This window comes from Hemicordylus capensis, chromosome 2 (assembly GCF_027244095.1).
Source record: "Hemicordylus capensis ecotype Gifberg chromosome 2, rHemCap1.1.pri, whole genome shotgun sequence".
Classification (NCBI taxonomy): Eukaryota; Metazoa; Chordata; class Lepidosauria; order Squamata; family Cordylidae; genus Hemicordylus; species Hemicordylus capensis.
In genome coordinates, this window is record NC_069658.1 from 251512128 (window position 1) to 251537418 (window position 25291).

Consider the following 25291-nt stretch of genomic DNA (forward strand, 5'->3'; position numbering starts at 1 on the left):
AGTCTAAATCAAGGATTCTCAAGCTTGGGTCGCCAAGTGGTGTTGGACTAGAATTCCCATCATCTTCAGCTGCAAGGGTCAGTGGAGTTGTTGCCGAACATCTAGAGAACTCCTACTTTAAATGTATACATGGGAGTCCTCTCCCTGTGGGTAACATTCTCTTGGATTGGCTGGATCCACTCCTCATCCCACCATGGCAAGCAGGATCTGCGTCCTTCATGGGTATCTGTATAGGAGACTCCTCATTAACTAGGCCCGTTTAACCATGGTTAATGTCTGGTTCCACGTGATGTCCCCTGAGCCTCAAGAGCACACACTGCCCCTCCTTGCCTGTCCATGCAACTGCGGCGGGGGTGAGCAGGCGGGCGGGTGAGAGAGCGGCAGGGGTGAGCGGGCGGGCAAGCGAGCGGCGGGGGTGAGCGGGCGGGCGGGCGGCGGGGGTGAGCGGGCGGGCGAGCGAGCGGCGGGGGTGGGCGGGCGGCGGGGGTAGGTGGGCGGGCGGGCGAGAGAGCAGCGGGGGGTGAGCGGCGGGGGTGAGCAGGCGGGCGGGCGGGCGAGCGGTGGGGGTGAGCGGGCGAGAGAGCGGTGGGGGTGAGCGGGCAGGCGAGCGGCAGGGGTGAGCGGGCGGGCGGGTGAGAGAGCGGCGGGGGTGAGCGGGCAGGCGAGCGGCGGGGGTGAGCGGGCGGGCAGGCGAGAGCGGCGGGGGTGAGCGTGCGAGAGAGCGGTGGGGTGAGCGGGCGGGCGGGCGAGAGAGCGGCGGGGGTGAGTGGGAAGGCGGGCGAGAGAGCGGCGGGGGTGAGCGGGCGGGCGGGCGAGAGAGCGGCGGGGGTGAGCGGGCGGGCGGGTGAGAGAGCGACAGGGGTGAGCGGGCGAGAGAGCGGCGGGGGTGAACGGGCGAGAGAGCAGCGGGGGAGAACGGGCGAGAGAGCGCGGCAGGGGGAGAGCAAGCTGCGGGGGATGTCACAGGCTCAGTACACAACTCCACAGATGCACTGTGCGGGGTCAGCTAGTTATCTAATAAAAAGGGGGCCTCCATGCTTTGTGTTTCCCTCCAGGTTTTCCCTTCACTTTGAAAATAGGTCTGAGGGGTGGGATGCAGAATAAAGTAGCTTCCTGAATGACACAGGAATGAACTAATCACAGCTGTTCAGAGCCAGCTTCTCCTCAAACTGGAAATAAGGTTGCCCCCCACTTCTGCAAAAGCTGTACGTCTGCTGTATTGCTGTAGCTTGTTATACATCAGTCTCCACTCTTCAGGTGCCTCAAGGGGAGAGCGTCAGGTCTGCTTTCAGGCCCACCCAAAAGAAAGGGAGGAGGGTCTCTCCTGAGAAGGAGGCTTCTGAGAAGGTGTAGATGGGGGCTGCCGAGTCAGCATCCAAAAGGGCCACCTGCCCCCCAGCACAGTTTAGAGTCACTCGGATCCTCTTAAACTCCCCACTCAGGCGCAGAAGAATGTCAGCAGGGGAGTTTGGTACCAGGTACTCAAAATAACACTTCTTCACAGCCCAGATCCCTTCCTCGGAACCCCAACAGAATTTGCCCTTTCTCTTCACAGACTTCCTGGCAACCCCCACAGCCCAGTATCCCTCACTTCCCACAGTGACTTCCCAGTAATGTCTCCCTGCTGTGAATCCCTCACATCCCAACACACAACAGAAATAGCTGAATCTCTCAGGATTGTCTGGCAGATCTTGCCATTTCTCTTCCCATCTCACACTTTTACGATCCTCGGCCAGGATGAGGCGGGGATGAGCTGTGTCCAGATCTAGAGTGACATTGGCTGTTGGGGATTGAGTGCAGAGGAGGAAAGAGAAAAGAAACAGAGTCAGCTGGGAGACTGACTTCACATTCATATATATTTAGCTGTTCTTATATGCTTTGATGAAGTGGAATAATAATTTTTTTTGATACCCATAATAAATATATTGTGAGCCTCTAACCACATCATAGGAATGACTCGTCTAGCAAAATCAGTGGGACTTCCACATGCTACATTTCCAGGGCCAGATTCAGGTGGGCAAGGGTACAGGGGCAACTGCTGCCACCCTCTCCTCACCTCTTCCTCTGGGCCTCGTCTTCATCATCTCTCAGAGGGAACGGAAAAGGCAAGTGGAGCTTTCTGCTCCTTCTCCTCTCACTGCTCCCTCAGATAGGGAAGCGAAGGTGAACAAGCAGCAACAGAGCAGCAGGGCAAGCAGGCTCCACAGAGTGGCAATGGGTCCCCTACTGGGTGCCCAATTATGCCGGCAGTGCAGGCTGATCATTCACCAAGGGGAAACAAATGAGGAAGGTGTCGCCTTCAAGTCCTGCTTCTTAGTCTCCCAAAAGTATCCGGCTGGCCACAGTTGCACCAGACAGACCTTGTATCTGATCCAGATGCCAAGAAGGGAAGGGCATTAAAATAAATCAATACATATTGAAACATATACATTGGCATGGACATCTTCCCTAATTCTTCATTTCTCCTGCTCCTAATTCACATTGATGGATCCAGAGCCCCAGGGCAGAACTAGTGAATCCCTATGAAATACAGACAACTTTCTGACAAGTCCCCTTCCCTCCTGTGAATTCTGCCCAACATCTCACCCCACAATTTACCTTCCTGCAGCTGAAATCCTGATAGCAGATTGTCTGGGGAAGGGAAGGAAACAGAGATTAAGCATTGTACATCTTTATTATTTATTTATTATTTTATTCAGCAAATATTGCATCAATAACAATCAGTTGATATTGCAGCATCTACATCCTTCTAATTTTTAGTTAAAAATTAAGAGCAAATGCAGACATTACATTTACCTTGTGGCACTTTGTCTTTTCTGAAGCTTGTGGTTAATTATATACCATACCATGTGAAGGTGACATGTTAAGTCTCCTGATTCCCACCTCAGCTATCTTTGTGATGGATTCTGCGATGATCCAGGGTGCTCATGTTCTCTCATTTCTGTAGTTCTTTTAAATACTAGTACCCACTCTGTCTGCCTGAGTGGTGTGTGCAGTGACAACCATTTTGGAAAAGGGCAGAGACTACATAAGAGGCTAAAAAGCTTCCCCCTGAACAAGCTATGCATCATGGGATATCTTAAGGGGAAAGGAGTGTTGGTAAATCCACCTAGAATCTCTTCCTCCACCAGATCTTCTTCGTATAATTAAGAATGTGGAAACAAACCACCTCAATTACCATGTGTACTCATAACCATAATGCGTAAAATCTCACTAGCTCTCAGAAAATGCTGAAACAAGTCTGGGAGAGGCTGGGGGCAGGGAGCGGTCTTCTCCGGAGTCTACTTTGTTTACAAACATTCAAACTTGTTTTCTCCCAATGGAATTTTTTTCAACAGTCCCAATTAGATTTACTATTGGACTGATAAAACTAAGGGGGGAAGTATCAAACCTGGCAAACTGATACTTAAATGTATTGCCTTAGGAATTTGCAGCTCAATCTAAACATGGTGATTTCCAAGTGGGACTGATTTTATAAGATGCATAAAAGGGTCCAAAGGCCCCAATCAATCTAAAGGTAATTGGGATACAGCTCCATGGAAACCATTAATTTAACTTTAGGTTAGTCACAACAACCATCTTCCTTTAATTTCAATGACACTTAGTTATTTTGGTCACAGTCTTATAGAAAAGATAGCAAAGGCAAGAGAGATGCCGTAGAGGAAAGATGGTTCCTCCATTTGGCTTCCACCAAATGAGAATGCCCTGAAAAATCAGGTTCCTTCCGCCTACATTTTCTTTTAATGGGCAAGGGGAAAGTTTGCTTTATGCATGCCTTCATCATAAGCTATGCAGACCTTGAAGCACCAATGAGTTACACATGATTAGAGATTAAACATGAAGAATAACTTCAAAAAATTCCAGAGAATGGACATCTGAGCCCATGGCACTTTCCACAGTGAACCAAATTTGTTTTATCCACTGGCATTGAGGTTCCCCATTTTCCTGGCCATTCTAATATTAGAAGTGGATGGGTAAGGTTCTAAGTCACATCTGGACCAATGTAACACCCACTGAAAATCTTTGCACTCATTCCTCTTTACCTTTGAACTCCTTCATGACATTCTCCAGAAAGGTGTTCCTATCCCAAAAGTCCCAGATCCTCCATTTCACTGAGGGAGGAAAAGCCAGGGGATTCTCAGATCTCTCTTTCTCCTTACACCTGGAGAGAAATAAAAACATCAGGAAGTTGGAAGGAACATGGTGAAGAAAACAGCACATCTCTAACTACTACTACTACTCTTTTGTGTGTTGCTTCAAGGATATTCCATGGAATGGGGGTAGGGTGTAGGGGACTATGAAGAGCAGTAATCGTAGTGTTCAGCACAGTACAACAGCCAGTTGTGAGGCCACCAAGCCATTATTTAAACCTGTTAAAAGTTACTGCTGCTTTTTCTGTAGGTTTAGAACAGCTGCTGGGAGTGGGACTTCACTTTGACACATGCACACTTGAGGATGCTCAACCCTTATCAGGTTCGAGGTAGAAGGAGGTTCCTTCGACAAGGTAGCCAACAACTGCTCTGGAACCAGAGTTTTCAAAGGAGGAGTTTGGCCTTCTACAGATACATAAGCAGGTGCTAAACCTAAACTCCTACATGCAGATTTGGTGTCTTTTGAGTCTCTCTCCAATATTCAATAATAAAAACGAAGTGTAAAACCAAATCAAGGTAAAATTAATAGAAAAGTTTCAGATACAGAGGAAGGTACATCCAAAGGAGAGACACCAGGTAAGGCACTGCTTTTCAGCAATCAGCTGTAAATTAAAGCTATAATTCCATAGAGCAATAAAATATAGTGCTATATGCTGCAGAAAAATGCTGCCCTGTTCATCTCTACAGGAAGATCTTACAATATATCTGTTTATTCAGAACAGGAAATGCTTGCTCTATATGCTTGTAAAGCAGCAAAAAAAAAAAAAAGCTTTTAAAATTCGCCTTTTGATTTGTATCTCCTGCATTAAAGCAGGAGAAAGCAGACCTGGAATTATTGATTTTGGGTTTTTTCGAAATCACCTATGTTGTCAAGAGTAATATTACCATTTACTCATCTATATTTATTCATTCATTCATTCATTCATTTATTACGTTTATATACTGTCTGATCCAAACGGCTCTGGGTGGTACACAGCAGCAAAAATAAAACCTGTGAATCAGTCATTTAAAAACAATAATTACAAAAAAAAATTTAAACACAGTTTAAAACCATTAACAGTTAAAACTTTTTAAAACAGTTTAAAAACCCTGGAAGGCCAGGCCAAACAGAATTTTGTTTTATTCATAGAATAATGTCTTTTAGGGATGTGTGAACTGGCTTGACCTCGGGTTTTTAAAAAACGTACCACCTTGGCGGCCCCAGGGGATCCTGCTTCGGCCATGGGAGGGATGTCTCCAGCAGCCCCCCCCATCCTCCCCACCTGGTCTCCTAAGAGCCGCTTTGGCCCGTTTGGGGACTCTTTCAGCCCTCTCTGAGCTCACAGAGGCCATTTTGGAGGCTGCGGTGCATGCGCCCTGGCCATTTACAACCTGGCCATGCAAATGGCCAGGGTGCATGCATGGCAGCCTCCAAAATGGCCACCACGAGTTCAGAAATGGCCCTTAGGAGACCAGGTGGAGGCTAGCAGGGGGAGGACTTAGGGTTAGGGCACCCCCCGGGGCCGCAGAACCCAGTGGTGGCAATGAGTAACATTTTTTAAACACACACCCCCTCCAGCTGAGCCTGAACCGACTCGATCCGAACCGGGCCCGCCTCAAATGTACACAAAACCATACTGGACCTGCTTCAACCTAAGTCCGGTTTGATTTGAGACAAACCAGGTTTTCCGGTTTTGTGCACATCCCTAATGTCTTTTCGGGGGGCGGGGGAACAAAATGTGTTTATTTTTAAAGCTCATCTTGTGCAAAGAAAAAGTGATATTACTAAAAAAAGATATTAAAGGCAGAACTCTCTCTCTCTCTCTCTCTCTCTCGATGTGAAATTGAAGTGAAACATAAAAACTGGGGGCATCAACAGCTGTGCCATGATCTGCTCCACAGACCACTCCTCCTGCCCGGTGACTTGAGTTAACTTAAAACACAAGTTACCTTAAAGTGCAACTGAAATACCACTCTGTCCAGTAGGACTGGTATAGGGCTACTGAAGCTTTTCAGGACTACTGTGCCTTTAAATAGGAACTTCCCCCTTGTGGCTTCTGCCCTGCAATTACTTTCTGTTCAGAGGGGACATAGCATTATTGATTCCCCCTCATTACTCCTCGTCTTTTCCTTTTCCTGCTTTTCTTTCTTCAAGTTCTGTACATATTATACAGACCCTTCCAAGAATCAGGTGATGAAATGCACAGGATCTACTTACCTCAGCAAGGTGCTTCTAACATCCTGGAAGGAAGAGAAAGACGAGGAAACTCAGTGTCTGCCAGTGTGGGAAGAAATCTTTATGGTACTGGTCAGCAGGCAAAGTTGAACAATTACACAAATCTCATCAGTTGAAGCCGATAAGTGGATATGCTGACCAAAACCAACAAAAGGCTCCTCCTCTAAAATGTGCAAGGCAACCCCGTCTATTTAGGCCCAGTTCCCTGTTGTCCTGAAGAGCACAGGAGTATGTGTCTGCTTACATGGAACTGCAAATAGTTCTTACATAAACCCTGAACCTGAATATGTAGGAAAAGAAATGCCCTGTAGTGGGCATTAACGGATGGAGTTTCAACATTCTAAGATCCCTGCTGTCATGTTCATGGGCGTATCCAGGGAGGGCAGCTAGGGCACCTGCCCTAGGCACCACTGGGGGGGACCATGCCAGTGCCTGCCACCCCCCACCCCATTGCCCACCTGCCCAGCCCCAGGGCCCCTCAGCCACTTTCCCTGTTCGCCTTCTCTCCTGCTTGCCTTGCCCTCCGGCCTACAGTCTGAACAGCCTGCAAACCGCGACACAGCTCCTTCTCTCCCCGCCTCTCAGCTGATCAGCGGGGCTTCCAGAGAGGCCTGCCTGAACTCGAGTACCGGCTGCTCTTACCCACCACAGTTCTCTCTGCTCAGCACAGACCAGCCTTTGCCTGCTAAATGGAGGTATGATGTGAATTCCTTTTTGTGGTTACCCCCCGCCCCATATAGGGATCTGCTTGCTATAGGGCTTTGATTGGGTGTGGGGGATACTGAGAAGTCTGAATATTTAACTTGAAACAGATTGGAAAATTTGATGCGGTTTTTTTTAACTGTCTAAAAAGCCCTATAAGTGGCTTGTTTCATGGCAGAAAATTACAAAAACTTTCGGAACAAACAATATTTTATTTATTTATTTATTCATTCATTCATTCATTCATTCATAAATGCACTTATGTTCAAGTTGTTTTGCAACACAGAAGGTCTGAGTGAGAACTGTGAAGCATGTGTTGTGCTTTTGTTTTATTTTTCTTTAGAAATGCCAAGCTGGTTGGACATGTCCAAAAACCTCACCCACACTATTTACACTGTATGTCATCAGTCAGTATGATTCTGTAATGATATGAAATGTTAAGGAGGCCCTGCACATGCTGATTTGCCACCCCGCCCCTCACCCCACTAGGGATGACCCTGCTTCTGAGCACCTGCAGAGAGTGTTTTGTATCTCAGTACAGTGAGAGACCACAACCAGCCCTACTTCCACATTGGGGAGCAGGGAGAATGACTTTTAGGACAGACTAGGGCATAGCTTCAGGAGCTCCTGAAGCATGTCTCATCTATCTTAAAATTTTACCAAGAAGAGGCAGATTCCTCATTCTCTCCACCCCCACTTTTTCTCCTGAGGACTGGTGCTAATTCTTGCTCTTTTCTCTATTTCTCCACACCTATCTTCCTTGCTTCAGTGGGACTTACTGGTCTCCTATAGGGAGCAAAATATGTTGGGAGCACAAATTAGTTTGGTTTGCTTTACATCCCTGCCTTGCAGAGGGCATTTGCACATGCGCGCTCGCTCTTACAGAGGCCCGAAAGGGCCAAAAAGGCTTCACTTACCCGGCTGCGGCAGTGATGAGGAAGGCCGGCGGGGGAAAGGGAACCCGAACGGAACACACACACACACCCCGGCGCGGCTACAGCAAGCCCCCCAAAGGGGCTACAGGTACTTGATTCATGTTTAATTAAAAAAAAAAAAGAAGTTCGCGGACTGGTCCGGGACCAGACCAGACCAGACCGGGCGGGGCTGGGGGCGGGGTTCAATGGGGGCTGGACCGAACTGGCCTGGTTCCGTTCGAGGCCAATCTGGCCTCAAACCAAACCGGGCCAGACGGTTCCATGCACACCCCTAGCTAACAGGCATCACAAGAAAAAGGCTAGCGGGAATCATTCACTGGTTTATAGGCTCCCCTCACCACCTTCTTCTTCCCCTATTTTGCTAGTGGCTATTTGGGCAGGTGATCCTCTAGGACAAAGTAATGTTTTTTAAAAAGCATGAGATGAGACAGAAAGTGACACTTGGAATCCTCACATAACTCCTGACTGTTGTTCTAAGTCCTTAACAGAGATGGCTCATATTTGATCAACAACCATGTCTAGATGGTATAGTGTTCCTTTTAACAGGGATTTCCAGATATTGTTGACTACAAGTTCCTTATCCCTGTTTGGAAAGAGGTGCAATTTCAGTGCTTGCCCTAGGTGCTATTTTCTCTAGATATGCCCCTGGTCGTGTTGAACTCTGTTGGACTTCTGAATTGCCTGCTGAACCCCACCCTGCACTGTGCTCTCCTCCTTCCCATTATGTGGTTCTTTTCTTTAGCTTCCCATTCCTTGCCCAAGAGGCATCAGAGATTGTGGAAACTGTATTTATTTATTTATTTGATTTTTATACCGCCCTTCCGAAATGGCTCAGGGCGGGTTACGATTAAAAAACAGAAACCATTAAAACCAATAACAATTAAAACAGAAATATAAACATAAACACCAATTTAAAAAACATCTTTAAAAACAATTAAACTATCCAAACAATTAAAACCCTGAAAACCAGGTTAACATTAAAACAATTAAAACTAATTAAAAACCCTGAAAGGCCAGGCCAAACAGATGGGTTTTAAGGGCTCTCTTGAAAGTCAATAAGGAATTAAGATTATGGAATTATGGATAAGGAATTAAGAAACTGTAGTTTCAAACAACACCACTGAGGCATCACTATGTGTCCCTGCAACTGTACCCAATTTGGTTCCAATTGGTCCAGGCATTGTGATGTTGATAGGGGACCATACACACACACACACACAATGCCAGGTGATCTCATAAGCTTACTTTCCTTAAGGAAAGTAGGCTAAAAATGACAGGAGGATAAGATGGAAAGCAGGTTGGTAAGGACATTGCCTAGATGATTCTCCATAAAGACAGCATGCATGAAGGATGGAAATGCCAATGTAAACAGCTAGTGAGCAAGCAACCCTCTAGTTCAGAACAGTTCACACAAAGCTTAACATACCATCCTATTTCACTTGGTTTCACCTGTACATAAGGCAATAATGAGGTCTGCTAATACGATGTTAGTAACACCACCATAAACAGGGCACTTACATTTCTTGTATGGGTGGGTGGGTATATGGGGGCACACAAGAATTTGGAATCAGCCATCCCCTGGACTAGCAGGAGTCTGGCCTGTTTCTGCCACTGTCTTACCTGCAGAAGCTCACTTGGTGACTGCTCACACTTCTCTTCCATCTCCTGGATAACTTTATCAAGAGAAGAGAGCTCCTCTGAGAGTTTTTCCATATATTCATCCCTTCTTCTTGCAATCTCCTTCTCCACTTCTCCTATCTGGATCAACAGGAGTGTCTCTTGCTCTTCCAGAAACTGGTGGAGTTGTCTGAATTCAGCCACTGTCTTTTGCCTCTCTGCTAATGTTTGATTCTATAGATGAGAAGCAGAGAAAAGCAGACCAATGTGTTAGAAATATTGAGTGTTTGCAGAGTCAAGAAGTAGGCGATGACTATTCCTACAGAATGATCATTGCACTTTTGACAGTCCAGGATATTAATGACATAAACAGGAAACAAGTAAAGAGTTTCAAAAAGACTTCAAAGGGCCTGCCCTTAAAATGATCTTTCAGGAAAAGGAGAACAGGGGATCCCCATAATAGACAGTTATGGAAATAATGGTCAAAGCCTCGTGGCTTTTGATTATGTTTTCACTGTTTTCTCTTCAATACTTCTGAGTACTGAACCTCTTTAAGAACGACACCTCTAAGAACTAATATTTAACTAATATTTTAATATTTAAGAACTAATATTTAAATATGACACCTCTTTCAGAACTAATATTTCTTTAGTTGATAATACTTACAAGCAAGTTTTGGCTTTCCTTTTCTGCATCTGCTTTACATGCCAGAATTTTCTCTCTCCCCTTCCTCAAGTGCACTAGAAAGCTCCAGAACTGATCCTGAAGAGAAAATAAAAGGTCCAGTTTGGTTCCTTTGTGAAAATTTGGGTTTTGATTTCCTCCACTGCTGAATCTTTTGATGTGGGTTTCTGCTGCACTCTAGTTTTGGACTGCTTTATTGTGATACTAGCCGACCCTGCACAGAGCATCTGTGTGCTCTTTGGGGCCGGCAGTTACCTCTTCTCCCCCACCTTCTGCCCCAGTCTCCGCTTCCTGACCACGGCTGGCCTATGCTGGGCCCAGCCGACTCTCCTCCCCACCGCCACTTCTGCCCCCACTTTCTTTCTTTCTTTCTTTCTCCTGGGCCTTGCCTCTGTGGCCAGGCTGGGCCTGCCGCTGCCACTTGCCTCCACGGCCAAGCCGGGCTGGGCCCGCCACCGCCTCTGGTCTCTGCAGCCAGTCCCGCCGCCGCAGTGACCAATCCTCCTGGGTACGCCTCAGCCACTTGCCTCCGCGGCCAAGCCGGACTGGGCCCGCCACCGCCTCTGGTCTCTGCAGCCAGTCCCACCGCCACAGTGACCAATCCTCCTGGGTACGCCTCAGCCAATCAGGCACCTCCAGACAATCAGTTGGGTGCTGGGACGCACATTCCAAGGCACACCCAGGAGAATTAAATATATAGATGATGATTCTACTTATATTCAATTCCATTAACAAAAAACCTTTTGGTTTAACACATTGTGTTAAGGGCTTTCCATATTCACTCAAGCTCCAAGAAATTGAAGTCTACAAGCCACTCCCTTAATAGACATGTTATGGATATAATATGGATATAGTCTGGTATCCTATTCTGTGGTTTGTTCCAGCTTCATCACTACCGAGGAGCTGGATGGCTGTCAGAGGCAGAGTGGTTGACCTACATCCCACATGTGCCTGTTCACTATAGTTATCCTACACTTAGCAGAAGCTTGGACTAGTCCAGAGGTTCCCAACCTGCGGTACTCCAGATGTTGCTGAACTACAACTCCCATCACCCCCAGCCTGTAGCTGGGGATGATGAGAGTTGTAGTTCATCAACATCTGGAGTACCACGGGTTGGGAACCCCTGGACTACATGACCTTTAAAGTCCCTTCCACTTCTTTCATTCTCTGTGGATAGTATTGGATGCCAGTTGAATACTTGTAAGCTAGAATGCTGGCTTCAGTTGCATGGACTCCACGTGTTTATCCCACTGGACAGAAAAACCCAGGATTTGGGTCCACTTTGAACTGCTATAAATATTATCTGTGTGTTTCATTTATGAACCACCCTATCCGAAGACTCTGGGTGGTGAACAAAAACACACACCATTTAAAACACAGTGCTCAAAACAATATAAAAATAATTCAAAACCATTTAAAACACTTTAAAAAACAATTTTAAAACCTTGGAAGGCCAGGCCAAACAAGTAAGTTTTCAGGGCTCTCTTAAAGGCCAACAGCGAGCTTAAACTGTGGATATCTGCCGGGAGTGCATTCCATAGGCCAGGAGCAGCTACAGAGAAGGCCCGGTTCTGAGTTGCCACCAGATGTACAGGTGGTAACTGGAGATGGACCTCTCCAGATGACTTGAACATGCGATGAGGAACATGCAGAAGAAGGCACTCTCTAAGGTAGCCCAGACCCAAGCCATTCAGGGTTTTAAAGGTAATAACCAGCACTTTGTATTTTGCCTGGAAACATATCGGAAGCCAGTGCAACTGTTTTAAAATAGGCATAATATGGTCTCTCTGGGTTATCCCAGAGACCAGTCTGGCTGCCGCATTTTGAACTAACTGAAGGTCTGGCTGCCGCATTTTGAACCAACCTAATACTGCAAGAGGGATTGCTGGACACCACCTAAATAGACTCTGCAGAAACAGTGGAGTCCAAGTCAGCACGAATAAAAGAGATTTTGACCACAAAGAACACATTAAAGCATCACAGCAGAACAGTCTCCGAGGACTGATTTGAAATGGAAGGAGCCTGAACCAACCTCCTCACAACTCGGGACAGCTCTGCTGGACGCAAACCTGCAGAAGCAATGCGCACAGACCAGAATTGGTTTTTTGCCACACATGCCACTTCCGCATAAATCTTCAAATGGGCTCTATGCTGTATCCTGTCAATTTCAAGCCGAGTTTTCCTCCACTTGTGCTCCAGTCGCCTTCCATTTTTTCACTGTGCTCCTTGACTTTCATTACTAGAACTAATTGCTAGGATTACATTATTAGTAATTACTAGGATTACATTACATATTACAGAATGTGTAAGTGTACAATGATTACAATGATTCAAACAACCAAAGCGACACCTATACACATGGACATCACCAGATAGAGTACACAGAAATAAAATTGATTATATTATTGGTGCAATGAGATGGAAGAGCTCAATTATAACAGCAAAGACATGGCTGGGGGCCGATTGTGGAACAGATCACGAACTGCTCATGTGCAAGTTCCAAGTGATGCTAAAGTGGAAAAACAAAGCTATCCAGCTTCCAAGTATGATCTTGAGAATGTACCCACCATTTTCAAAGAGAACATCAGGAACCACTTTGAAATTCTGAACCGCATTGGTAGGGAACCAGATGAACTGTGGAATGAAATCAAAGAAGTTGTTAAGAACGAATGTGAAAAGAGACTGCCAAAGACCAAGAAACAGAAGAAAGCAAAATGGATGTCAGTACAGACGGTGGAACAGGAGAGAAGCCAAAGTCAAGAAAGATAATAACTTCACGAAAGAACTTAATAGGGAATTTCAGAAAGCTGTTAGAAGAGACAAGGAGTAGTACTACAATGTCATCTGTAAAGACCTGGAGGATAGAAATAGACATGGAAAAAGAGGGCAAGTTTTCCAAAAACTCTCCAAACTCAGAGGGAGGTTCCAACCTCGAATTAGTATGTTAAGAGATGCCAAAGGACAGATAGTAACTGATTCAGAGATCAAACAGGGATGGAAGGAGTATATTGAAAATCTGTACAGCTGGGACATCAACATCCAAGATACTCTAGAAGATATTCCCTACTTGCAAGAAACTCTAGTACGGGAAGATGAAGTTCGATCAGCGCTTCAGTCATTACCAAGTCAGAAGGCTACAGGAACTGATGGAATAGCTACAGAAACATGGCAGGCAACAGAAGAAGAATCAGTCAAGGCTCTAACCAAACTATGCCAGCAAATACTGTAAGACAAACAACACAGTGGCCAACAGATTGGAAGAGGTTAGTCTACATACCCATACTAAAGAAAGGAGACTTAACAGATTATGCAAACCATCGCACAATATCTTTAATTTCACATGCTAGCAAAATAATGCTCAGGATCATCCAACACAGATTAGAGCTCTACGTGGAAAGGGAAATGCTGGATGTTCAAGCTAGTTTCAGAAAAGGCCGAGGAACAAGAGACATCATTGCTGATGCACGCTGGAAAACTGAGAAAGCCAAAGAATACCAAAAAGTCATCAATATGTGCTTTATTGACAACAGAAAAGCCTTCAATTGTGTTTACCATGTCAAGTTGTGGAATATCCATAGGAAAATGGGCATCCTAGAACATCTCATTGTTCATGAGAAACCTATACACAAAGGACAGGAAGCCATAGTCCAGACGGAACATGGTGAAACAGACTGGTTCCAGATCGACAAAGGAGTAAGACAAGGCTGTATACTTTCTCCTTCTTCAATTTATATGCTGAACATATACTGAAAAAAGCTGGATTGGAAGATGATGAGCGTGGTTTTAAAGAAACATCAATAACCTACACTATGCTGATGACACAACTCTGATAGCTGAGAATGCGGATGATCTGCAGGCTCAGCACAGTGAAAAAATGGGACTACAACTAAATGTAAAGAAGACTAACTAATGACAATGGGTACAGCAACCAGAATTGACAATGAAGACATTGAAGTAGTGGATAGCTTCTGCCTTTTAGGATCGGCCGTCTACAGTAAAGGATCCAGCAGTCAAGAAATACGCCACAGACTAGCACGTGGTAGGGTTGCAATGAAGACCTTGGAAAGGATATTTAGATGCCGTGATGTGTCTATACCTACAAAGATTAGACTCATTCGGACAATGATTTTCCCGTGACACTCTATGGATGCAAAAGCTGGACTCTGAAGAAGCAAGGTAGAAAAAGAACTGACGCTTTTGAACTTTGGTGCTGGAGAAGACTTTTGAAGAACCATGGACAGCCAGGGAAACAAACAAATGGATCACAGAACAAATCAATCCAGAATTTTCACTCGAGGCACAAATAACCAGGCTCAAACTATCATACTTCAGACACATTATGCGAAGATCCAGCTTTCTTGAGAAGTCCATAATGTTGGGAAGAGTCAAAGGCAAGAGAAGAAGAGGACGACCAGCAGCAAGGTGGATGGACTCAATCACAACAGCAATGAATGCACCACTGAGAGAGCTTAAAGGCCAAGTTGAAGACAGCCTTGAAGGATTTTAATGTTGGTCCTGCCAGTGATTCTGTTGATGCCCTGGTGGGAACCTGGAAGAGGGAACTCACCAGGGCAGTAGACATGATCGCTCCTAAGCGTCCCTTCTGACCTGCTTTAAGAGCTCCCTTGAGAAGTCTATAATACCTAAGTTGAAGGCAAGAGAAGAAGAGGACAACCAGCAGCAAGCTGGATGTACTCAATTACGACAGGAATGAATGCACCACTGAGAGAGCTTAAAGGCCAAGTTGAAGACAGATCATCCTGGAGAGAATCTATCTTTGTGGTCGCTAAGAGTTGACACCGACTTGATGGCACTTAATCAATCAATCACAATGATTAGTTTTCATAACAGCTTGTTCCAATAATAGTTTAAGAGTTAAATGATTGTATATTTTAACACCCTCTGTTGTTGTTTATGTGTCCTAGTTTGCCCCTGAAGAAGGCTTCGACTGATACGTATTGGGCTTAAATAAACAAGTTTACAGCTCCGTGGGACATTTGCATATGTATTTGGTGCTTCTCATTTCTCTTCATTTATAATAAGGGTAAGTCTTTCTTACCCTTAACATCAGGCCCCTGTGGTGACCTATAACTATTACTGATTTTATATTTATTGTAAGCCACCTTAACCATACTAAATAAAGTGGAAAAGCAGAACAGAAAGATAGTAAACAAGTAAACATCAAAGGTGTAACTGAGAAATGGAGACAAGCAACTTAAAATGTATTTCTGGTTCCTGGGCACCCCAGCCTGCTGATCATGGAAATGGGTGCAATCATACTTACAGCATTTGCCTCTTCGGATGAATATCTTAAGCATGAAGAGTATGGACATGAGGATGACTGAGGTACTGGGGCTCCTAGAACCGCCCTGAATGTCCAGCAGGGGCTTTTGTGAACATCAGAACAGGGCTTTAGTTTGGTTGAATAGGTGTGTGCACACTCCCTGAGATGGGAAACCCAAAAGATACACCCCGGCCATCTCATTTGTCCAGATACTGCTTGAAATGAATTCTTTGAAGTTTCTCACACATTTAGTTTGCATCTTTTCCAGAATGGAGGAAGTGCATTCACATATCAGCCAAACTTACCCCAAAGTCGCTGCCAGCTATTGGGGAGCACTTCACATACACAATTCAGGTTTTTCATTGAGCCTTAGAGTGTAGCCTGATTTATATCCAGGGTAAAAAACAATCCACTTTTTGCATCAGGTTTTTGGGGAAAAGTCGAGTTCTCAGTAAAGCCTCACAGTATACTCCGTGGTAAAGCCTGCTGTCTGGGAAAGCTCCTTCTGAGGACTTGTTCTACTTTAGAGCCGGCAAAGCCTTTTCCTGCCAAGAGATTTTGTACTGGAAGACTTCTCCCAGGTCTCCTGGCGGAGGCTGGAGCTGCCCCAGCCCCCTTGTCTGCCCCTGCAGTCAGCTTTCAGATTTATCCTGCCCTGCCACCTCCCAATTAGACACTGGTTATTATTCTGTAGTCCATGAAATGAAAAGTCCTTACTGTTACTCTGGCGGGGCCTATATTTGTGGACTATGGAAGATCATACTGGAAAGGGAACAATAGACTGGAGACTGAATCAAATGAAAAAATCTATCATTTTTGCTGTGTACTATGAAAAGATAGTCACCTTAAGTGGTGCAGTGGGGAAATGCTTGACTAACAAGCAGAAGATTGCCGGTTCAAATCCCTGCTGGTGTGTTTTCCAGACTATGGGAAACACCTATATCGGGCAGCAGCTATATAGGAAGATGCTGAAAGGCATAATCTCATACTGCGTGGGAGGAGGCAATAGTAGACCCATCCTGTATTCTACCAAAAGAAAAACGCATGGCTCTGTGGTTGCCAGTAGTCAGAATCGACTTGATGGCACATTTTACCTTTACTATGAAAAGACTCTAGCAGAGAGGCCAAACTCAGGCTAACTTTGCTTGAAGAAAGGAGCCTCCAGCAAGAGAGGCAGGCATAGCCTGTGGCACCATATCGCCAAAGAGAGTCTGTGGAGATAAGGTAGCAGATAAATTGTTGGGGGTATGTGGCAACTGGAAGATCCCTTTCATCGGCTCCTTGTCAAAAATGGTATCAAGAGAAGAAGAGGAATTATCAGGTCTAATGGTGGCAGTAAACTGGGAGTAGACAAGACCTGTCAAAAAGTGGGAATTGGAATCTTGATGGATTCCAGGTTGCCATGATCAACACAGAATACTAGATTTCTATTGACTATGGAGATGAGGAGCCTAAAGAACCAATGAGAATTTCAGGAGCAACAGGTGGGAACCAATCAAGAGTCTGAGAAGACAAACAAAGAAGAAAAGTGTGACTTTTGAAATATAAAATGAAAAGTCAGCCTGAAAACAGGAGGATTTTTCTCTTTGTTCACTTATATTTTAGTTTCCCCTTCTACACATCTCTTCCTTTGTTTCTCCCTCTCTGTCCAAGATGCGTATCTCAGAAACTATTTTCTTTCTCTCCAAGTCTCACTTTCCATAACTATCATTCTTATTAAGTGTTCAGCATTCTATCCTTTTCTAAGTCTATATGCTTCATCTACACAACGTATATTGATATACTCACCCATCCACTAAGTAGCTAATTAGAAGGGTAAACATGATCGCTCTTAAGGCTATTGGTTAAGAGTTTTAGATCTATTCAGTGGGTAACCTTAATTATTAACTCACATCATCACTCTTGATATTAGCTTTAAATGCCACACATCTAGCATATTTGGCCTATGCTTGTATTTTGATGTATCTTTTATCATGTATTTACATTTCATGTGTCTTTTGCTACATTTTACCATCCTATATGCCTCAAGTCTTTGAATAAAACTTTTAAATTTTAAAAGGTGTGGTCATTGGTGGGGCGGAACCAGGGTGTGTGTGTACAAGGGTGCAGTTGTACCTCCTGTGTATTTGTGTTGGGTTTCATGGAGATGGGCAGTAGCAGTGAGTCAAAAAAGGGTTAACTCTTCTCCTGCCCTCTCCCAGACTTATTGGTTCTACTGGAATCTTGTGTTCCTCCCCCCATTTGGAATCAGTATGTAATTGCCAATAGAGGTGTGCACGGAACCGCACCTCCGCGGTCCGGCACTGGGTAGGGGGCTCTTTAAGGGTGGGGGAGGTTGTACTTACCCCTCCGACCGCTTTCCCCCCGCTGGCGCGCCTGTTTTTTAAAGCATTGGGGGGGGGGCAGAGTACCTCCCTGCCGCCCCTTCGCCCGTGCCTCAGCAAAAGTCTTCATAAAGCCTGACTGCCCGTGCACACGTCGCACGCACACATTGCGTCCGCACATTGCGTGCGCATGCGCAGTCAGGCTTTATGAAGCCTTTTGGGGGAAGGGGCAGCAGGAAGGTACCCTGTCGCCCCAAATGCTTTCAAAACAGGCACACAGGCGGGAGAAAAGCGGTTGGAGGGGCAAGTACACCCTCCCCCTCCCACTCGGTGCCAAACCTGCCCCATGTCCGGACTGGTCTGGAGGCCTTTAGAATGACCTCCGGACCAGTCCGTGCACATCCCTAATTGCAGAGCCGACGAAGCTGGCTGTTGGGCTGGGGGTCTCCCTCCAAGAAAGAAAGCAAAGCATTGTTTAAAAACCAACCCTTGTTCGTTGTTTTGTTTGTGATTTGTTCCTCTTGGTCAAGCTACCATGTTTCTTTCTCTCGCCCCCACCCCAACCCCCATGAACCAGGAGAGGAGAGGTGGTCTTGTGGTCCCTCCCTGGCTTCTCCAAGATAGGGCTACGAGAGACTCCTGCCTGCAACCTTGGAGAAGCCGCTGCCAGTCTGTGAAGATAAGACTGAGTTAGATAGACCAAGGGTCTGACTCAGAATATGGCAGCTTCCTATGTTCGTGTGTGTGTGTGTTTGAGAGAGTTTTAAGCTTTTTTTTTAGAAAAAAAATCATTTTCAAAGTATGCTAAAACTGTTCTAGTACAAACTTGTAAGAAAAACCCTCCCCATCCCAACAGTGAGCCACCTTGTGAGGAAATTAGTCAGAGCAAAAGCTTTAAGAATAATTGGGGGATGGGGATGCTTTTGTTTTCTTTCCTGAAGATACACTGCTTATAGCTCTAATCTGGTCTCTGTGTGGGTTTCTTTCTCTCCACCCATTCCACTCCCGCGGGCCCTTATTAAAAATATTTATATGCTACTTTTTTTTAGCAACAGTTCTCAAAATGGCTTAAATAGCAAAATATGAGAAAATGGTTTTCTTTCAACATGTTTCCCCTTTTTAATCATTACTATTTAGTCTTATTTTGCTTTCTGCTTGTAACAGTAGTTCATATATAAATTTTACATATTGTCTTTAATAACCTTGTAATGGCTTTCTAATTTTTAATAATTTTAACAATTTGTTTTAATAACTGTTTTCTGCTATTTTTATTGTTTCATGTATTTTAATCTGTTTTGACTCAAATATTTTAAACTAGTTTAACTCGTGCAGAACATCTGTGTGCTAGTACTTGATTGCTCCCCACCTCAGCCCCCTCAGTACAGATTTCTCCACCCTCACCTGAGCTGTGCTCCTGCTCCTCCTCCTCAAGCCTGCTGCTTCCATCTTCCTCACCCCTCTTGGTTTCTCCTCCATCCCATTGCTCCACCCCCCCCCCACCCCTCTTGGTCGTGGCTGCGGTGCTGCCAGTACCGACTGGCCAAGCTGCAGCCCCTAACACCAGAGACCTCCCCACCCTCAACCTGCTCCTGCTCCTCCCTGCAGGAGCAGCAGCATTGGCTGACTGAGTCCTTCCTCACTGCCACTGCCATGGCCACTCGTTCCCCTCAGGCCGCTGACAGATCCGTCCCTGTCCCTCACCCTTCCTCCTTTCTCTCTTCCTCTCCATTTCCCCCCTCTCTTCTCCACTCGCTCTTCTCCTCTGTCTTTCTTCCCCCCACATCTCCCTCCCTCCCTGAGTTAATAGATCTTGTTCATCTTATTTCCTCATCTAATTCACACAGTGGCAGCCTCCTTCTCCTGAAGGGGCTCTTTCCTCCTTCATTACTCCTCTCATCACAGACCCCTGCCCACTAACAGCTGCATTCCAACTGACCTTCACATCTCCTCCTCCCTTTCTGCATATGGAATCCCCACTGCCCAATCAGGTGCTTCTGCTTGCGAACTCTCGCAAAAGCTGCCACACACAGGATTAGCCACAGGTATGCCTTAGAGAACTATATATAGAGATTTTGTATACAGCCTAGAGATGTACAAATCATATTTCCATACTGCCTGATAAATAAATGGACTAAAATACCCCAACTTCTTGAAAGTAGCATTTGTGAAGCTACTTCTAAATTTGTGAGGTAGCATTTGTGAATGTTATTTCCCCTCCCCCCCAAAAGGTCTATTTTTAGCATACTTTCCAGTAGGCTTATGAGATCACTTGGCTTTCTGTGTGTGTCCGTCCGTGTGTCCCCCACCCCGCATCAACTTCACGACACCTGGACCAATATGAACCAAATCGGATACAGTTGTAGGGACACCTCAACAGCGTAGTTTGTGATTATGTCACCCACCCCAATCCAAGATGGCACATAAACTTTTGAGGAACAAGTGGGCTAACTTGTGAACCACTTAACCGATTTGAACCAAATTTGCTACAGCTCTAGGGACACAAAGGGATGCCCAAATGGCATTGTGTGTGATGTCATCCACCCTGATTCAAGATGGTGGCTGCGTGAACTTCTGAGGCACAAGCGAGCTAATTTAAACCAAATTAGGTACAGTTGTAGTGATTGACACATAGGGACACCTCAACAGCATAGTGTTTGATGATGTCATCCACCCTGATCTAAGATGGTGGACACAAAAACCTTTGAGATGCAAGAGATCTAACTTGTGGATCTCAATTTGAACCAAATTTAGTCCAGTTGTAGAGACAGTGAAAGGAAAATAGGCTGACTAGTTCTTACTAGAACAATTTGTACACTTTCATCAAAATAAGGCTTTGCAAATCAGATCACAAAAAACTCATTTTAAAAACTCGCCCATGAAACAATTGGCTATCTTTAAATTCTACAAAATTGGGGTAACTCCATATGACATCCTGCTGTCCTATTTGGAATCAAGTTGGTGGCTTTTCTTTCTGTAGTGCATAGACACACTATGCATTGTGTATATATACTGTAGTGTATAGATGCATACGATTTTTGCTAAAATGAAATGTAGTCAATAGAGATCAAACTGGATTGCTTGCTGCTGTGATAGGTGTAAAAAAGGGTATTTGAATTTGCTTCTGAGTTTACATGCTTAGGATTGGAGTACATATGGCTAAAAATCAACGTATCCTCTCTAATAAAAGCCTTGGTGTCCGTCCGTGGACGGACACCAAGGCATGTGTTCGTGCCTCCCTGGCCTGTTCTGCGCCTGCGCAAAGCGCAGGCGCAGAACAGGGCAAGGGAGACACGACGGCCGGCACCCGGTGGCCATCTTGGGCGGCCAGAAGCGGCCGCCCCGAAAAAGCAGGGTGAGCGGCGCCGGCGAACACTGGCCGCCGCCGCCTTGCCCAGAGGACACCCGCGGCGACAAGGGAGAGGCCCCAGGGAGCGGAGGACCTGGCCAGAGCTGCGGGCGGCGGCGGGTGGCGGGCCCGCTGGAGCCGCGGGCCGCCGCGGCGGTGGGTGGCGGTCCCGCCGGAGCCCTGGGTGGCCGCCCCGGCCGGAGACACGGGCCGCGGTGGGTGGCGGGAGGGGGAATGGCGGCGGAGGCCCAGACCGCCGCAGGGAGACGGAGGCCGGGACCGGGGGCCGAGCGAAGGCCGAAGTAAACAGAAAAGCAAAAAAATAACAGCCTCCGCCGCTGCCTCCGAAATCCCACCCTCCCTCCCTCCCAGCTTCCAAAACCACCTTACCCTGTCCCATTACAGTTGAACAAAGAAAGTCCTAAATTTAGGAGGGAGAGGGGAGCTCTCAAGCAGTGCTCCTCCCTCTTCAAAGACTCTGCCCGAACTGGCGCTTGGGGCCGAAAGGACGCAAGAGGCGTCCTTTCAGTCCCAAGCGCCAGTTCGGGCAGAGCCTTTGCAGAGGGAGGAGCACTGCTTGAGAGCTCCTTTCTCCCTCCTCAATTTTGGACTTTCTTTGCTCAACTGTAATGGGACAGGGTAAGGTGGTTTTGGAAGCTGGGAGGGAGGGAGGGTGGGACTTCAGAGGCAGCGGCGGAGGCTGCATTTAAAAAAAAAACAAACAGTAAAGGGGAGAGGAAAAGGCTAGCGCCCGTTATTATAACGGGCTTCAGAACACTAGTAATATTATATAATTGACACACATCCTGTTCTTCCTTCAAAGAGGTCAGGGTAGTGTACATGATCTTCCTCCCCACTTTAATCCTCACAACAATCCTGTGAGGCAGGTTTGGAGGAGAGAGTCTTAGCTAAAGTTCCACAGTGAGTTTCATGACTGAATGGGGGATGCAAGTCCCCCAATCCTCTTAATACTTAATCACTTCACCACAATGGTTCTCAACTGTTGCGTATTGACTGCAGGAGAAATCTGACATAGGAGAAAAAGGAGATGCATTTTTAGGGTGAAGCAAACTAGCAGGCAGGAGAGTTCTGTATATCTTTAAAATAGCATGAAAGAGTTTAATTATCAAAATGTGGAGAGGCTGTGGGACCAAGCCCTGGATCGTTTAAGCAGCTAGCAACACCTCTGCAAGGGTAAGAGGGAGAGGGAAGAGTGGCAGGATTGTCTGTACAAAATCTGCTATCGGCAGGTATGTTCAGAAGAGGATGAGCTGCTCTTGTGGTAGCAAGCATGACTTGTCCCCTTAGCTAAGCAGGGTCTGCCCTGGTTGCATATGAATGGGAGACTTGATGTTTGAGCACTGTAAGATATTCCCCTCAGGGGATGGAGCTGCTCTGGGAAGAGCAGAAGGTTCCAAGTTCCCTCCCTGGCATTTCCAAGATAGGACAAGATTTTTTATTTTATTTTTTTGATAGGACAAGATTTTTTATTGAACCAACAAACTACCAAAGCATACAGTACATTTGCCAAAGCACAATTATATACAAAGTGGTTGTTTGTACATGATATATCTACAAAGATTTACACACAAGGATTTGGAAACCCACAAGGTTATGAAGTATATGCAGGTAGTACTGTAACTCGGGGGTGGGGGATTACAAGGAACATCAGGTAATCGGGGGGGGGGGGTGTTTATGTCCGACGTCCATTTCCACAATTTGTCCCATTGCTGTTTAGAAGAGATAGTCTTTGTCTTTTTGCACAAAACCATACAAACTTTTCCAGAAGAGATTTACTGTCTCATCTGCGTGAACCTCTTGGTTGCGTCTTCCCTCCCTATTCCTATGCAGGAGCATTGCATAAACGACATACAGGTTTACTAACCGGATTATAAGAAGGGGAACGTTCCATTTCCCTAGTATGAGGGCACCCGTTCCGTCCCATTTCCTTGAAGGTTTCTTTCTGGGACCTTGAAAGGAGGTTCTATCGCTCAAACCCGACCGAGGTTAGTTCTTCCCAAGTCTGTTTTTCCAAATCAGGCCACTCTAACAGCTTGCTTATTCCCTGCCACACTCTTTTGGCTACCACACACTCTTTTAAGAAATGTGAGTGGGTTTCCCTGAATGTTTTGCCTTCCTCACTAGCTTTCTGTTTGCAGGTGATTTTAGGGCACTCTTGCTGGTCCTCTGGGAGCCATGGCTTAGCCGCATTAACTGGTAGTACTTGATGGTATAAGCGCCACCTTGTTTCCCATAAATAGAAAGGGACTTTTTTCTCCTTAAAGAGAGCGATAGGGTGATCGGGTTGCAACAAGTACTGTGAAGTGCGGTGTTTGTGGCGTTTACGTTCTAAATCAGGTTTTAAGAAACCCACTTCTAGAATCTCTCCATAAATTGTTTTCCTTAGCTGCTTAACTGAGGAGGATCCTTTAAATAGATCTGGTTCAACCTTCCATTTTTTAAGTGTGAATAACAAATCTCTCAAGTAGTCCGGGTGTTCTCTTTTTAATACTTGTGTGATATTGCCATTGAAAGATCCTTTGTGGCAGCTTCCTATGTTGCTATTTCTTCTCCTTTTTAAAAAAGAGCAGTCTTTCCCCCTGTGTGTATGTGTGTGTTTATTTGATATTTTAGTGTAAAAAGTAGTGAGTTCAGCTAATTTTAGTGGCAGGGCAAGGTGGAGTGGAAGAAAAGGAATGAGAGAAAGAGCAGAGAGGAGGAGGAAAACAGAACGTGGTATGAGGCGGGCACAACGCTATGTGTGGCTCCCCAGAGGTGCATCAGAATCTAATCTGGCCCACCACCAGATTTGAGTTTGACACCCCCTGGCATAGTGCATTTGCAAGAAACAATCCAAGCACATATTTTCATGTGGGGGGTGGTCTTTGATGGGGGGAAATTCCTGTTGCACCCCCTCTAATTTCCTGCTGGATCCACCGCTGGTCATTGGGCTCTGCGGTTTCAAACATATAAAAAACCTCCTGCCGCAATAAAAGAACCAGAGATTTACAGCAACTTTTTATTTACCTTGTACTCCTGGGCAGCCTCCTGGACAGGAACCACAGTGTGAGCTCGGTGCTCCTTGGATCGGTCGCAGACCACGCAGATGGGGGCTTCGTCGTCCTTGCAGAAGAGCTTCAGGGGCTCCTGGTGCCTCTCGCAGACTCTCTCCCCTCCTGCTTCCTGCTTCGCCTGCACACTGAACTCTTTGAGTAGTGCAACCATGTTGGCCAGCTGCCTGTTCGGCTTCACGTCCCTCGGCTGAAAGCTCTCTCGGCACTGAGGACAGGCCGTGACTGTGGGCGGCTCCCCCCAGCACTGAGCAATGCAGGCTCGGCAGAAATTGTGCCCGCAGTCCAGAGTCACGGGATCAGTGAAGAAGTCCAGGCAGACGGAGCAAGTGGCTTCCTCCTGAAGTTTCTTTCCGAGGTGAAGAGCAGCCATAGCTCAAACTCAGGCTGAGTTTCACTTTCCTGTCTGCCCCTCCCGCCCAGGCGGGGTTTAGCTGCCAGCAGAAGCGGGCGTTGCTCTTCCTCCAAGTGCTTGAAAGGAAGGAGCAGGCTGCAGTGCTGGGGAGCAATATGTGGAAAAGAGTGATACTAAAACGCTTGCCGATAGGGAACAAAAGGAAGCCACTGCTGGCTAATAATAAAATCTCAGGCTTGCTCATAGGGAGCAATGGGAAGACCATACTTGCCAATAGGGAATAATAAGAGATCACGGCTTGCCAGTAGGGGAGCAGTGAGCGGCAGAGGGTAGGCTCTTGAGTTGGCTGTGTTCCATCTTGCTGCTGTGATCTCCCTGCAAGGACTTATTGGTATTCCTTTTCTCTTGTTCCAGGACAGGCTGACCAAAACAGTATCCACCCCATAACCTGTCCAAAAGCCAGTGAAATTGATCTAGATAATCTGTTTCATCCAGGACAACCTGGAGTTGAGAGACCAACCACAGGAGATTGGAGACAGGCTGTAATTGCCCAATTCTGAGGGATCCAGTGTAGGCTTCTTTAAAAGAGGTCTAATAATTGCCTCCT

General features: G+C 46.1%; 1 protein-coding gene across 1 annotated transcript; it reads right to left on the reverse strand.

Annotated features, from left to right (window-relative positions):
• Positions 1 to 552: 552 nt before the first annotated feature.
• On the reverse strand, positions 553 to 24726 carry LOC128343099 (zinc finger protein RFP-like). Its single transcript, XM_053291615.1, has 7 exons — positions 24286 to 24726; positions 10287 to 10382; positions 9624 to 9854; positions 6349 to 6371; positions 4044 to 4162; positions 2599 to 2631; positions 553 to 1780 (listed from the first exon to the last, which is right to left on the reverse strand). The coding sequence occupies exons 1-7, from the start codon at positions 24700 to 24702 to the stop codon at positions 1263 to 1265; spliced, it is 1437 nt and encodes a 478-aa protein (XP_053147590.1). The 5' UTR covers positions 24703 to 24726; the 3' UTR covers positions 553 to 1262.
• Positions 24727 to 25291: the final 565 nt, after the last annotated feature.

Excerpts from the sequence above, each read along its gene's own strand:
- LOC128343099 (XM_053291615.1), bottom strand. The coding sequence starts at position 24,702 with ATGGCTGCTCTTCACCTCGGAAAGAAACTTCAGGAGGAAGCCACTTGC. Across the intron at positions 10,383-24,285 it reads AGGCTGCCCAGGAGTACAAG|GATCAGTTCTGGAGCTTTCT; the intron begins GTAAATAAAAAG and ends TTTTCTCTTCAG. Across the intron at positions 2,632-4,043 it reads TGTCATGAAGGAGTTCAAAG|ACAATCTGCTATCAGGATTT; the intron begins GTAAAGAGGAAT and ends TCCCTTCCCCAG.